This window comes from Xiphophorus hellerii, chromosome 3, assembly GCF_003331165.1.
Source record: "Xiphophorus hellerii strain 12219 chromosome 3, Xiphophorus_hellerii-4.1, whole genome shotgun sequence".
NCBI lineage: Eukaryota > Metazoa > Chordata > Actinopteri > Cyprinodontiformes > Poeciliidae > Xiphophorus > Xiphophorus hellerii.
The window spans coordinates 33,160,285-33,176,470 of record NC_045674.1 but is presented as its reverse complement, the minus strand read 5'-3'; the positions used below and the strand labels follow the sequence as shown (position 1 = coordinate 33,176,470).

General features: G+C 40.3%; 1 protein-coding gene across 5 annotated transcripts in view; it reads right to left on the bottom strand.

Annotated features, from left to right (window-relative positions):
* grik2 (glutamate receptor, ionotropic, kainate 2) overlaps window positions 1-16,186 on the bottom strand; it is a 445,844-nt gene that overhangs the window by 145,111 nt on the left and 284,547 nt on the right. For all 5 annotated transcript variants that reach the window (XM_032558115.1, XM_032558116.1, XM_032558118.1 and 2 more), the window contains 3 exons: window positions 15,451-15,594; window positions 11,032-11,139; window positions 6,860-6,973 (listed from right to left, as the gene is read on the bottom strand). In XM_032558115.1, the coding sequence (XP_032414006.1) occupies window positions 6,860-6,973; window positions 11,032-11,139; window positions 15,451-15,594 (366 nt within the window). The remainder of the gene's footprint in view (window positions 1-6,859; window positions 6,974-11,031; window positions 11,140-15,450; window positions 15,595-16,186) is intronic.

Here is a 16,186-nt window from a genome sequence, read left to right as displayed (position 1 = left end):
TTGTATTCAGACAGGTTTTCTACGGTTTAAGAGTTCACTTTAACCGGACCAAGACTGAGGTTTTTCGGCGGATCAGAGTTCGGTTTTTAAGTCCGTTTTGGAATTCAAATTTGCTTTTTTCCCAAAAAACTCGGACTTTCTAGACAAACGGATAAGAGTCTCATTCAGGACTTTAATCCTGGGTTGGTCTGAATGCACCCTTAAATACTCTAAGGTGAATAGCACCTTCTTGATTTTGAAATCACTGGAAAGAAAAACACTTGGGGTCTCTTATAAATTGTTTAACAGGAGGGAGAGCCATAAAGCACAAAATAAAACCTTTTGTGCTTTATGGAAAACTTTCATAGGTCTCCCCCATATCTGGACCGCTGCTGCTCTTTTGTCTCCCGGATTTCTGCACATTCATTTATCTTCGAATTCTGACTGTGGTGTCGGTCAGCCGCCTCCATTGAAGAAGTGTCTGGGGTGCAGCATCGGCGCGCCCAGTTCGCCTCCTGCTGTGGCGTGGCAAGAGGGCCACACCCGGTCCTCATGTTTTTAACTTGTATTTTCTATGTTAGTTTCTATTTTTTATTTATTTTGTTTACAGCCCTTTTGATTCTTTACATAACTGTAAATTTTATTGTTGCTGATATTTTTTTCCTTTTGTTATGTTCAGGGTTTTCACATTTATTAACTGTCTTTTCTGTTTGCAGTTGCTGAGGTCCAGTGGCGGTGTGGTGACCGTGTCTTCCTCTTCTGTGTGCTGTGATTCCTGAGTTTGGGTTGTCTTACTGGGTCTGGTGCTTTAAAGCAGTCGTCCCCAAACCCCGGGCCACGGACCGGTACCAGTCTGTAGACCAATTGGTACCGGGCTGCACAAGAAATTATTAAATATTTCCGTTTTATGTATTATCTGAGTCTGAAGGATCTTTTATTTTGAAAATCCTTTAACCGGATTCTCTTGGTTACGTCTTGCGCGCCAAGTAAGAAACAGATCAGATGTCTTTGGAAAGTTTTGCTGTGAAGGGGAAAAGACCCAGAGAGGAGACAGGAGAATGAATTTATCCCGGTAGTTGATTTCCACATTCCAAGTCTACTCTGCATGATATATGGTGACCGGCTCGCTAATGGACCTTACCAAGCTCCGCCCACAACTGACCTAGAAAATCCCACGTGGCCGCAAGTCTCACAAACAAAGCCTCGCGGCGCGTTGTTTCTATGTAAACATGGCGTCTACCACTTCGACTGATTCTCTGCAGTGTATTTCTGACTCCATTAGTGCATCATTTCTACCGGATTTTCACAATATATCAGCTACTACAATGGACAGAGGAACTAAGAAGTTCATGTCATCTTTTTTGGATGAGATCAAGGTGTTTGAGCCACGCGATGCCTCCAACATTGTGCACGTCACAGCAAAATGCTTTTGCTCGATGAAGAAAACGGCAGATCCACACACCCTCTACATCAATATAGCTGTGGACAAGATCATTGATGCCTATTGTCCGTGCAAGGTTGGGTAAGTCGGGCATTCATCGTTTTGTAGGCTACTTTTGAAATCAGTGGGTGATTCCTGTGGTTTGTTGGCAAATGTTTGAGTGTGCCTACAGTAGACCTGATACACTGTACTTGGTGCTAGAGTGGCTAACATGAGTAACAGTTTAGTCCAAAGCCTTTTCTGCTAAAATAAAATCTTTAATGTATGTCAGATACAGTACACATTGGATATTGATCAGTTTAGCTATAGTAAGACTGTGTAGCAGACAGGCTTCAAGGTGTAGAAGTTGTATCAGTACTGCCATTATGCTGTACTTAGCTAACGGGAAATGTGTGTTTGTGAGACGGCCACGCACGGGCATCAGAATGGGCATCAGCCAATGAAAAATGGCCCCTATGGTAAGGTCCATGAGGCAACGAAGCTTCAAACTGCTTCCCTATGTAGAGACCAAGCACCTGTGCATGAGCAACACTTGGGGTGTCATTGTCTCTCATCACTCCCAGATGGGACCGTCTTGTTGAAGAGAAACAAGCTCAGGGCTCCCATTAATTTGCTGTTATCGAGAGTTAAAATTTTCATGAAAATAAAATGTTGGTTTTGTGGCGCATCTGTATCTTATTTTGAAGGGATGTGTAAACGTTACCATAGCGACCAGAGTCAGAGAGCGTTAGGGCAGTGGTCTAGATGAGAGGAGTAGAGCTTGTGAGTTTTAGGTCTGGTACACACAGCACGATTTAAGGATTGTCGGCGATTTTCCAAACTTCTGTGATCACACATGACACGAGCTGATAAAAGTCCAAAAGGTTCGATCAATTCGTGTGTCCAGCCACACAGCAGGAGCAACACACCACACAGGAACCGATTCCACTCACGAACCTTTCGGTTCCAGAAGAAAAACCCGTAAAACCCCAACATACCATACGTGAATTTAGAATAAACAAACATGGATGACAATGTAGAAGCAGTAGTGATAGTTTGTGGATCAATTTTAAGCGATAAAAGGCATAACAAAAAGAAAAGACGTTGGAGAAAAGGCGGTGCGTGGCACCGCTCTATTTGCTGCACTGTGCACTAAACCAGACTCTCAGTTGCGCGATTGGGATTCCCCTCTGTGCTTACGTCACAGCGCTTTCTGATTGACTACCTGTCACATTCAACAGGTTGCATTCTCGCTCCCCATCAGGGAAAACCCCACAGGCTGCGATAGTCGGGATAAGACAATGTTGAATATGCCCGATTTTAGATCGGCGCGGTCCCAACGTTCTACCGACTGGACCAGATCAGTCGTGACAAACCTCACACTACAGGAGGATCGGTTACCATTATCACAAGCAACAATCTTAGAACTCGGAAGGCTCAAAGATTGTCATAAGGGGAAAATTGTGGGGATACCCCCCTCTCCCACCGGGCTGCAGTAAAATCGCCAAGCCTTCACTTGTCTGTGGTGACAAAAAGGTTGGGGACCAGTGGTTTAAAGGGTTTTTGTTTGCTGTGTTTAGTAGTTGCCGTCCCTATAGTGGCCCCTTCTGCTGGTAACCTGAGCTACTGTAGTTTCTTCTGTTTTCTTTGTTTTTCTGTTATAATGAACTGGTTTTAAAAAGAGTATCCTTATATAAGAATTTAATAAATAGTTTTTGTAAATTTGAAACTCAGATGGCTCAATTCCTTGCATAATTGAACCTGTGTGCCTTAAAAAGAAGGTAATATTTCCTGGGTGAAATTCCCAGAGTGGCATTGTTGAGCTACTTATTTTTGGGTCCAAAGCTTAAAGTTGCATAATAATCTTGGGTTCCATCTAGTGTTGCCACACTCTTTTTACCACAGCAGAATAGAACAGGCTTAAAGGAGTGTGTATTTTTGCCAGTGTGTGTGTTTGACCCAGTGGTCTCAGACCACATTCCTCGAGAGCCAAAGTCCTGCAACTTTTACATTTTTACATGTGTCCCATGGCCTACACATTGGCATTACATGGTGAAACTGAGACACATGTAGAAGTTGCAGGACGCCAGCCCTTGAGGAATGCCATTTGAGACCACTTGTTTAACCCATGGAGTCTAAGGTCAGTCTTCAAGGTCTGGTGTTCGCCTTGCATCTTTCCCTGGTGCAATGCACCTGAATCAAGTGATGGGTCATTAGCAGAAACTCTGCAGAACTTTGACACGATGAGGATGTATTTGGGCTGCTAGAATCAGCTGTGATGAAACAAAGACTCTAAAACTAGCAGGACACCGGGCCTTGCAGAGTGGGGCTGGACACCAATGGTTTGATGCCCATAACATATAAGTGTTGCTTTGAATTGTTAGATTATAAATTATTGTGATGTTATTATTGTGATATTGTGATGTTCACATGGTGCTCTGTGTCTTTTGTTTTGAGTCGATCCATGTCATGTCCCTCATTTCCATTATTCGTTATTCCAATTGCTCCCTGATTGTTTCCCTTCTTAAGCCTCTCACAGTCACAACCAGGCTGCCAGACTATCGAACACTTTCAGCTAGCAGTTTTCCAGCACTCCCATCTCACCCTCATCATTGCAACCACGCTCTTATTCCCTGGATTTGCCCTTTTGCCTTGCCCTTGTCGGATTGTCTCTGATTGCCCATCTGCGACCCACACCTGTTCTGGATATTCCTCTCATGCCCACTCCCACGGATACCTACTCTGCTCTCTGCCTCATCGTGCATCTGACCAGGGTTAGGGTTAGGGATCACTTCAGTACCTGATCGCCCGGCCAGGTTAGTTTTCTCTCCTCACACACTAACTAATTCCTTCGGTAATATTTCAACAGTCACCGATCTCTCCTCTCCGCCCCTCCTAGCAGTGCTGCAGCTGACGATTCAGTGTGCCTGCTCTGAGCAGTGTTTTAATAAATCGGAGTTTTCTGCTCACTCCTGTGTCGTGGCTGATTTTCTGGGTCCCTCTAGTGAGTCATTACAGATATGTTGTTCAGCACTATAGCTATTTGGTTCTTCTCTTGTTCTCCTGCTGTCTATCTCATGAAACGTTTGTAAATTAGATTTTTAATCTCAATGAGTTTTTTAAACCTAGATGACTGAAAGGGGAAAAACTATGACACTACTGACAACACTGGTTGTTGTTTCATGGACAATTGCAAATCAAAGTTGCATACATTAGTGTTGTAGTCAAGACCACCTAACCCAAGACCAAGTCAAGATCAAGACCAAAGTGCATCGAGACTGAGACAAGACCAAAACTTTTAGGGTCCGAGACCAAGACCTAGAGAAGTCGAAACAGAGTCAAGACCAAGACCGGCGCCCCGCGTTACATGACACAATAAAATGTGAAACATGATCAAAATTGCATCTTAAATTGATCTGACAGATTCACATTCCCATAAAAACACCTAGATATTAAATACTTAGAGCTGAAACAAATGTAACCAATATCATTATCAATTCAAACTTTTCATTCTACTTTGCTTCCATCTCTGTACCACAATCCGCAGAGGTCTCATGATATCCCTAAAAAGATAATGCCCTGTCAGAAACCACCACTGTGCACCATTAAACATGGCAATTAAGGTAATGCTTTAATGGTAAACAACACTCAACTATGAACACTGCCCAAGGAGCAACAAGCAAGAAGTAACCAAGCAGAAGGCACCGTGACTGTTCTCACCCTCTCTCCCGCTGCATGAAACCAGGCAGCATAGTACTGTAATGTCTGCCACATGACAGGTGACGAAAACAATCAAAGAGCAATGACCATGTTCTGTGTGCTCTTCTGTTCTTGTGCAGATATTGCATTATGCAATATCAGCATATGGCAGAATGTGGATCATTCTGCAATATGTGAATATCACATATTGCAGACTGGTCACAGCGTTGTCCCATATATGCGACACGTAAGTCAACACCTCCACATAATAAGTCAGCGAAGTGAGTGACGACAATTTTTCATTGCAGATGCAATTTGTCCTTGTGTTGTTCCGTCCACAGAGCTGACTTTTTTTGAGCTTATTTTCTAAGTGACGATAAAAGTTAGACGTCGTACCACCATATGTGAACGTGAAGTGCTGATTAATTTCCATGTCGCCATCGTATTTCTTATGACTCATATAGCGGGATACCGGTACTAACGATAAGACAGACATCTGCTGCTCAGAGAAAACCACTGCACACTGTCTCAGAGTGCCGCGTGTGAGTTAAAGAGGAGGCGATGTGTGACATCAGAAACAGAAACACAACAAAGCTTAGCAAATAAACTGGACAATATGCTGGCAATTTAGTGACATTTCCACAGTTGTGGTGTTGACTGATCTAGAAATAAAATCCAGAGTCCTCAATGCCCGAGACCGTGACCAAATGCAGCCGAGTCCGAGACGAGACCGAGGCCATCAAAAAGTGGTCTTGAGACCAAGACATTTATTTCAACAAGAATGACAACTGTACCTAGTTGTCATTCTAAGTTCAATGTTTTCATTTTACTCACTGGTTCGTCACCACTGTCAGTTCTCTGTCAACTCTGTCAGATGGACACTAATGTATGAGGTTTTTATTTTAAATAATATTTCTTTTGTTTCTTGAGAAGCATTTGTCTGTAAAACTGAGTAAAAATATAGATTCATTAAAAATAATCTCAAATTAGTTTTTGGCTGATGGTGTTGACAAAATTCTGGGTCAGGTCCATTAAAAATTTAATTTTCAAAATTGCTGTAACTGGGAGCCTGCACTCTAACATCTTTACATTTCCAAGCAAAGAGTTTACTGGGACTAGGATCACCATAACTATTCAAATTTGTTTTTATTAATAACTTCATTTACTTAATGCTTACAATTTACATTAATGCTGTAGTAATTTTAATGTATAAAATTATACAATTTAATGCAACAACCTTATGTATTCTAGAACCATCTGCAGGAACACATAGCTTAGCCAGCCAATGTTTACTGTAACAGCAGGCAGCAACTGTAACTCAAAGAGTAGTAATTTTGCAATTGGAAAGACAATGGCTGAAGTCCAATTTCCTGTGAAACCGCATTCAGTTTCCCACTGATGTGTATATCAGTGTATGAATGTTTCTATCTTTATAACAGAAAGTACTCCTGGATCAGTTAATGTGTGTCTTTTTGTGTCTTCTCAAACACCCAGTCAGCCAAGGCATATGGCCGTTTATGTTGAGCCAGGTCCTGGCTCAGATGGAGGCTTTTTATTATTAAAATGAACCATTTCCTTTCTTTCTTTTTACTGCATGCATGCTCAGTATGATGAATAGTTGCAAACTCAACCCTATGTAATCTGCTTTGTGTCTTTAATTTTTTTCCTACACATTTTTAGAATAAACAGAACTAGACTGTGTTGTTATCAAATACAAATAAATAAAATAAAGTTTAAGAAAATAGGAAAAAATATATTTACCAGTATGGAAGAGACAATAAGGGATCGATTGGACAATGAATCTGAGACATTAGTTGTCTTTCCCTTCTGATTGTCAGTCATATTGAGGCCACTTGCTGGATCCCAGGTACCAATCTGTAAAAGAAAATAACATTGTCCCAGCATGAAGTATCTTATGCAGAAAGGCTTAATTATAATCAGTAACCCATTTTGAAACGTATCGCCTTGACTTTCACTTTAACCGTAAGATTCAAAAGCTTTTTTTCCCAAAATGAAAGCAGTGCATCAAGTAAAAAATATTTTATGTTTGACATTCAGCCGAGCATAAAATAATCAATCCACTTTATTTCTATAGCACATTTCAAAAACCGTGAAGGTAACCAAAGTGCTTTACATTAAAATAGAAATGCGTAAGAAACATACAAACATACAGAAATAACGTTAAGAGAACAGAAACAGAAACACTGTCCCCACAGTGGGAAAATTCAGGCCTAACAGCAGTATGTTGTTAGACTGTACAAAATATAGTATAGTACATCAGTGGAAAATGTGCACCTTTAAATTTTACTGAAACTGTTATGTAAATTTTTATTCAATGCAACTATTTCTTTGTTTACTTAGAAAATAGGCATAGAATGAAAGATAAAACTAATTCCAGTTTTTGTAAGTTTGCCTTACAGATTATACGACTACTGATGTGCTGGTAACTTTACCATCTTTCCTTTTCAGTTCAACACAAAGATTATCTGTACGGCATCCTGAGGAAACAGTTGACAGCAATCTGACCCCTCAACCCTTTCATGGCTGCTTTCTTCTTGACACCCACAGGGACCAATGTTACAGCTGATCTAAGATTCTGATCTGCCTCATGGCCTTTTGAGGTGCTGACCAGTGGGAGCTGAAAAAGGGAGGGAGGAACGTACACAGCAGAGAAGCAAAGTGGAAGAGGACAGCAAAGATTAGATTATGCCTCAAGGCTTTTCATGTTTCAACTCTTACTTTAGGTTGTAAAGGCAGGTCTCTTTAACACCATCCTTTGCTTACTATCCAGCTTCTCAACCCTAAGCATCACTAGAGGGGACCACGGACACTCCAAATCTCAGCAGCCACACACTCCTCAAGGCACCTATGATAATCTGAGTGAGTGCTTGAGATAGTCTTTGGAATTGCAAATCAACCCTTTAATTCAAGTTTCATGAGACTGGAGGGCTTTTGAATGAGTTTTTATTAATGGAGTAAATTATTCATGGAGGTGCCAGAACACACACTACATAGACCAAAGGTCAGAAGATGCTGAGAGGAATGCACCAGTGAGAATAATGAAGTTGAAAGTGCTTGCAGTTCCATGAGTGAACATTATTTGTATCAGCAACATTAGTTGGTTCTTCTCTTGCTCATAATATTGTACATCTCTGAGTGCTGAACAATGTAGTTGCTCCATTCTGAGGCTGCTTCTCTCCTTCTGAGAACACCAATATAGTTGAGAAAATGACATATTGGAGTTTCGATCTATAGCCTGAGCCCGACATGAAATTTGGACTGGGTCGGGCCACAATTATATGGATGATGATCAGGTTGGCCTCTGGCTTTGGTGGTGTGTTTTTATAAGCCTACTATACATACAGAATGGAGAAAACTAAATGAAAATGTGTGATATAAAGCTATGCCAGTCTGCTTATTCCAATCTAAACAAAGGAGTAGGCAACTTATCCTGGCGAGGAAAGAAATAAAGTAAGGTGCAGAAGTTAATCAGCCTTAATGAGCTCAAACTGCTTTCTTATTGTATGTTGGAGCTGCTCTATGGTGGCTGATGCCACCACATGCCTCCTGCACTCCAAAAGACCCCAGCATCTTCAGCAGGTGGGGTCTGCTCTGACCTTTCATGTAATAGCATCAGTCATTGCTCATGACTCTGTTGCTTATTGTTCATGGAGAACAATAAGCTGGTAATGCCACAGCAACAAAGGCAGGAACAGATTGAGATACTTGTTACAAACTACAAATCACTGCATTAGCCATACAGAGTAATATCCCTCATGAAAGTCTGCAATCAAAATTGTCAGAACAATACAAAGGTGCAGTGAAGAAAGGATAACCCAGGAAACACTGGTACCTAACCAAAACCTGGGTCTGTGGAGCCTTCCTAGCAACACCTCACAGCTCAAGGTCCCAACTTAAGAGATACACTAGAGAAGTGGATTATTAGATAATGTAGTTTTGAATATGATTTTGCAAAAGATCTTTCCATCTTACCATGCTGTTGGAACTCTTTAGCAGCTAAAGTTCAACACAAAGATTATGCTGGAAACACTGTCATAGTTACTGTAACATGCTGAATTGTAGGTAGTGGTCTCAAGGAATTCAATTTGAAGTTGTCAGTCATTTGTCAAATATTAAAACATGTATAACTAGGATGCAGCAATTACAATTAGCTCAGGGACCAGGTCAACATTGGTCCATAGATGTTTTTTGAGTTAACTCTAAGTCAACTTATCAAATATGTTTTAACCATGGTTTGTACATTTTATGTGTGGCTTGCAGCTTATGAGTGACCTTATCATTAAATTTTAATGGCTGCATAATCACAGGAATTGCATGATATTGAACAAGCTGATAAGATGACCATGCTGTCAGAAAGTCAAACTTTTCTTCACAGGAATAACACTAGGCTGTCATGAAGTTGTTAATATGATGAGAATAAATGCAGTAAGACCCAAGGTAAGGTGAGAAATTGTGTTTAATAATGTCCAAAAACCAGTTGGCAGAGCAAGGACCAACAGGATAAGACACCAGAGAACGACAGACTCGGAATGACTAAACAATGGCTAAGGATCCAACAGGGAGCTGATGACACAGGTAAGATTAAATCCACAGGGGATAATGAAGGGACAAGAGACAGCTGGATACAATCAAGGGCAAAACAACAAGGCGACTAAATTAACCAAAATACATACAGAGAAATTTAAATCGTCACACAGACGCTCACCTGTTGGCTAGTTACACACCATCCCCCAAAGCAAATAAAGTGCCAAAAAAATTGCAGAGATGAATCATAATCATTACAAACCAGATACACTCTGGATCCCTCTCGTAGCCGTCACTGATAAAAGCTGAATTTATTATTATTGTTGCTGTTCTATGTCTGTTATTTGTTCCTTTCATTTTCTTCTCCTACTAGTTTGATTTTAGCTTTTTAGTTACACATTTTATGTTTATGAATTAAACATTCTTTATATTTGATTTTTTTCTGTTTTGTGCATCTTTCTTTTATAAAGCACAGAAAGCAACAAGATGTCTGAAAATATAAATACAAAAAAAATGTAGAGAAAAGTGGTTTGCAGTGTACATTCACTCTAACTTTAAAGTGTTTAACCCTCATTTCATTCCTTGAACAACATCAATAATTATGGAAGTTTAAAAAAAATAGAGTACTATATGTCACATATAGTTTTTGAAAAGCAATAATTTTTTTCATGAACAAACTACAATGTCTGGACAGTTTTAGTTTACTTAAGTTAACTCAACTTTTGTTCAAGTGTTGGTCTAACCCAATTAGAATGTCTGGTATTAAAGTATTAACTCAGAATAGTTTATTATGTGAATAACAGCGCTATTCCACTTTTTTCCAGTGTGTATAAAAACATTCTATAGTGCCATCCCACCAGATTTTCACATTAATGTGAATACTTTAACTCACAAAGTTCAAAGACACGGGTTTAATTTCACATAGGAAAGAAGGGGTTTTAGTTTATTTAACAATAAATACATTTTATTCTGTTTAGGGGTAAATTGGGTCAAATAGACATGCATTCATATTTTTATTTGTAACAGTTCTGGAAAAAAACATGTATTATCTTCCTTCAATTTCACAATCAGGCACTATTTTGCCATGAGAAATGGATTAGTTTGTTGAGGTGTAAAGACCAATAGACCAAATGATCTCTGATGTCACTAAAAGCTTAAGAGGTTTTGTGAGATGAGATGATTAGCATGTGTTTTAGCTAGAATTTTTATGTAGAGACTGAGCACATTTCTGAGTTCAGGTCACATACACACACAATGTTCACACTGATCATTGACTAATTACACCCACTCTGGTACACAGATTGACTGTTTTTTCTTTGCCCAATTCATATTAATTATGTATTTGAAGACTGAAGATTTACACACAAACAAATCAGAAAATACATAACCTTCTCAAGACCCTCTTCTTTGAGACTAATAACATCAAGGTCGAAGTCTGTTCTCAGGCCATTGGTCCTGTTGAAAGAGATTCTTCCCGTTAAGCCATCCCAGTGTGCCTGAAGACAGAAGGAGTAAGAAACAGATCATCAGAGAAGACAACAACCCAGCAACATCAAGTCTGCCCCTCTGCTATTGGTTTGATGTCAGCCTTGAAAGAAACATCCAAGAAATCTTCCTTTTCTCTGTTTGCGTACAGTCTTTTCTGTTTCAGGGTGTCTAAACAGACTCCAAGTCTGTTTGTAACAGTGGGAAAGCAATTACCCTATCTTTACAGATATTTAGAGCCATGATAGAATACATTCTAGCATGAAAGTGACTCACAACAGAAATGGCTTGGCAAATCATCACAGTTTCTCCAAACAGGGAGAAATGCACTGCAGGGTCCATCTTTGAATCAGCGAGTGGGAGCAACAGATCTGGAAGTTCCTCTGTGAGCTACTCAAAACCTTTCTGACACTACAGTGGGTGGCTCTGTGTCTGAGTGCCTCTTCATTTACAGAAGTTTTGTGGCATATCTGAGGATGTTTTACGTCAGTGAAGATTATTGTAAATCTGTATTATGTACTAAAAAACATTCACTGTAAGTCACTCTAACACAATTATCTTTGCTTTTCAAAATCCAGCCATTCATTATCTTTCACTCTTATCCCTAGTGGGGTTGCAAATGGGTGTCGGTGCCTATCTCCAGTGGTCAATGGGCGAGGGGCGGGGGGAGTCACCCTGAACATGTTGCCAGTCTATTGCATGTTTTTCTGTCTCATTTTAGATATTTAAATTTTCCATATTTGGGATCATATTAGATGGTTTTAAAGCATTTGCTTTATTCACATGTTTGTTCTGTTTTCATTTGTTTATTATTTGAAACTAGTAAGTCTGACAAAAGCTCATTTTAATATCAGACAAAAGCTTGTGTAAATATAAAATGCAGTTTCTGTTGGAAACCGGGGTTTGGCTGTGTGTTGGGGATTTTCTGTTGCTTCAATCTTCATCCACTAAATGGTGCCTAGAGGCTGCACTACTTTGGAGGGTGTGCCTGCTGACCGATGTCAGCGCACCTGTGATCTATCACCTAATCATCCAGGAGTATATGAGGAGCAGGCTGCCAGCACGTCAACACCTGAGTGTTTGCCAGTTATGGTACTCTGTGCCCCTCTGAGCTTGCTCTGTGTTTTTCTGAAATTACTTCTAGTAATATAGTCCTGTTGCCTCTCCCTCAGGTGTTTTCTTGTGACGCCTTGGATTAAACCCCTGTGAAGTCTGAGGTCCTGGCTTTCTGGATTTCCCCCTCATGATGCTGTGGATTGCTACCCATTGGTTGCCCGAGTCTGTTTTCGCCTCTGCAGATGAATCATTAACAGTTCCTGGATTCTCAGCTGGCAGTTGGATCGCTCCTCGTTCCTCCTCACCTGAATTTACCTGTCCACCCTCCCCTGCAGCCTCTACCACAGGGGTGCCCAAAGTGGGTCCTGGAGGGCCAACATCCTGCATGTTTTAGTTCTCACCCTGGTTTAACGCACCTGGATCAAATGATGGCTCATTAGAAGGTCTAAGAAGAACACTGACATGCTGAAAAGGTTGTTACTACCACCAGGGAGAGAACTAAAATGTGCAGGATGTCGGCCCTTGAGGACCGACTTTGGGCACCCCTGCTCTACCATCTACCACCAAAGAACTCTGTCCGTCTGAACCTGGATCATCACAAGGACCCCTACAAAGAGACCATAACCCCGGAGACCACATTAACTTTCCCCCCTAGTGGAAGCTCGTCATCATATTAGGTAAGATCAGTCCACTTTTCCCTGAAGCTCCATTGTTCGACAAACCTCAAACTCACCATCTCTCTCACTGTTCTTCAGAGTACAGATGACCCCGGTTGCCAACCACAAGGACAAGAACCACACAATCTCACTTTTCATCATAGTTAAAATAAACTTTATTTGATTATCTGTTCTCCTGATTGTGTTCTGTATGTGGGTAAGGAGACTAGAACCTAACATGACAGTCGTTAAAATGGTGATTTCATTTATCATTTGAAAAAAGTAGCTTAAAAGGAGCAATGGCAATCAAGCATTTATGATAGTGGGTAGTTTATTTAATTTTTTACATCTTTGAGGAAAATCATTTTATGATCAAACCAAAACATCTAATTTTGAAGAAATTGGATGCTTTTTCTCTGTATCCTTTATTTGGTCTTTGTGAAGCTATTCAGAGGAGGACTTTCCAGTGCAGAAAGTCCTCATTTTTAGGTGCCGTTCACATTTGAAAAATATTCATTTGGATCCCCCCACATTTCCTGTACAACAAGCTTTTCTATTGATTAAAGAATCTATTTCACTTGATAAGAATATTCGTACTACTACAACTCCACTCTGGGTTTTCCTGGTTACCTACAGCAAAATGAAATGAAAGAAAATAGTTTTATTTTAAATACCGAACCAGGAAATTATGCTTATGTTATGATTCATGTTTTGTCCTGTCCATGCTGTGTTTAAGCGCTCATTCAGCTCACCTGCCATGCCTCATTGCTTACCTGTTCCACCTGGGCCCTGCCCTACTTAAACACCTCTCAGCCTCTGCCTCCTTGCCAGATTATCAACAGAAATGAGCCAGTAGAGCGTTTCCTTCCAAGCGTTCAGTGTCTCTACGACCCTTTTCTGTCTACGGATTTACCCCTTCTGCCAAGCCCTTCTCGGATCCCTTCTGTTCTGGATTTCTGGACCCTGACCCAAGCTTTGCCTCACGACCACCGTGTATTGCCTGCCCTTCCAGCTAAGTTTGCTCTCTCTGACCTCCTGTGTATGATCTCAGCCTGATTATTGTCAAAGTCCCTGGATGTTGCCTTTTGGATCTCCTTGTGGAGATCTTTATTGCTTCCACAGAAGCTTGTTCAAACTGATTACCTGCTGCACCTCCTTGTCGTCAAACCCTTGGTTCCTCTGCTCCACCCGTCCACTGCTCTACAGCTCAGTTAAGCTGAACATTTCTAAGATACCCCTTCTTTATCTGTGCATCATCAGCCTTCTCCCCTCTCTTCTCAGTGCTGTCTGCTGACCCCATCCTGAGCAGCAACCAGAATCTGAAAATAAACTGTTTTTTTCCCTTTACGTACTCCTGTCTGTGGTTGAATTTCCGGGTCTCCACTGAGTGTCCTTACATATGCAAGTATTCAGTCTTTGCTTAATACTTTGTTGATCCACCTTTAGCAGCAGTTCCAGTCTCAAGTCTTCTTGTTTTGACAACCTTTAAGCAAGTATAAAAAATACTTTTCATTTAGTCAACATTTTTGTATTAAAGATGTTTTTTATTGGTCTGGTGTAGTATTCTAATTTTAAAAGTAATGCATTAACTGCAAGTAAAAAGAAAAAAAAACATTAATAGAAATAAAAGCTTTCAAGCTTGTGGGTATTTAATCTACTGTATGTTGTGTTTCACTTGGAGATAAATTTTCTCAAATTTGGAGGGTTGCTGGTTTGATTCTCACTCTGTCTACCTCTGAGTCCTTGGGCAAGATAGTCACCACCTTTACTTGCTGGTGCACAGCAGCCTTCCCTCTGTCAGATTGCCCAGGGCAGCTGTGGCTACTATTCAATAGTTTACCACCGTCAGTGTGTGAATGCACTTGATAAAGCACTATACAAGTGCTTTATCAAGTACAGACCATTTACCATAGATTTATGGATTGAATAGAGTAGGCAAGTATAAGCATTGGCCTTAATCGATTCCTTTTTCAGTAAACAATTTAGTTTGTAGAACAGTGTTTCTTTGTATTACCTTTCAACCAATCAGTGGAAACTACAGATTATTCTGTTTTTTGTAGCTCTTCTGAATTCCTGCATTAACTTATTCACTTAAAGTATCTTGTATAAAAGTTGGATATATTTACGTCGCACAATTAAAAGACATTAAAATGTTAATGTATTAGTGATAATTGCCTTTATCACTATGGTCTTTACACAAAAATAAAAATACCAGAGTAAATGGGAAAGTATTGTGGGAAGAAGTTGAGTTCTGGATGAGAGGAAACTGCGACTAACATGACTTAATCTCATTTTGTGCTCTTCTAGTTGTCATTTTGTGTGTGCATTTCAATACTTTGTGTTCCAGATGGACCAGATGTTATAAAGCAGTAAATACTACAGTTTAAGTCTTGCCTTTTCAGAAAAAAAGATATCTTGTTTGGCCAAATTGAATATATGAATTTCCATATAAACACAAGTCAAATATTTTTATTTCCCATCTTCACTTGGTCATCCTGATTTACATTCCAATCTTCACAATCACAATCTGAGAGAATGTGTTTTCTGTGTGATGGTGCTGAGTATACAGAGGATTGTAGTTGAATGGAGAACAGGTAGACTAGGATCTACCTCTTTGATGAGGGCCATGAAGCGCGCTCCAAAGCGCCAAGGCTTGTGTCGGTTGCACTGTAATGAACTGACAGTGATCTGCTGAGACTGCTGCACAGCCACGGCCACCACATGCACGGCGTCGTACATCAGCGCGGCATCCGTCTACAAACCAAGACACGGGGGAAACAGAAGGTCATCACCACAGAGCATAGCTCTAAGCAGATGAGTAAGGCAGCTGGCATGAAATCTGTGCACAGACAAGAAAATGTTAGTAGCTTCATATCTAAATCAAAGACTTTACTTCAACACTCACATGGCACTGTCTTTACATGGAGAAGGTCACAAATCTGTTGCAATGATGGTCCTATAGTAATAATTTAATTGAATGTGTTTCAGCACAGTAATGACTTTGTTAGGAAAAGAAAACACACAAGTAGTGTACAGCACTGTTTGACAGGTTTTCACTCATTTCTCAGTATTTCCTTACAAACAGCCAGATATTTTTGTAATTATTTAGTTATTTTTAGTAAAGATCCCAAGGCCTTATTTTTTGTATCAAACAGTTCCAGTGCTATGCTAGTGATAGTGTTTTTTTTCCTCCAGACAGTCATATACGCTATCCCCAATAATCTGGTGCTAAGTATTTGTTGGGTATAAGGACAGCACTGGAGGTTAAGTGGAAACTCATGGACACCAACTACCAATTAAAATGTTGGGAGCTCCATGTTTAAAACCTTTGTGCTACTGTGACTTA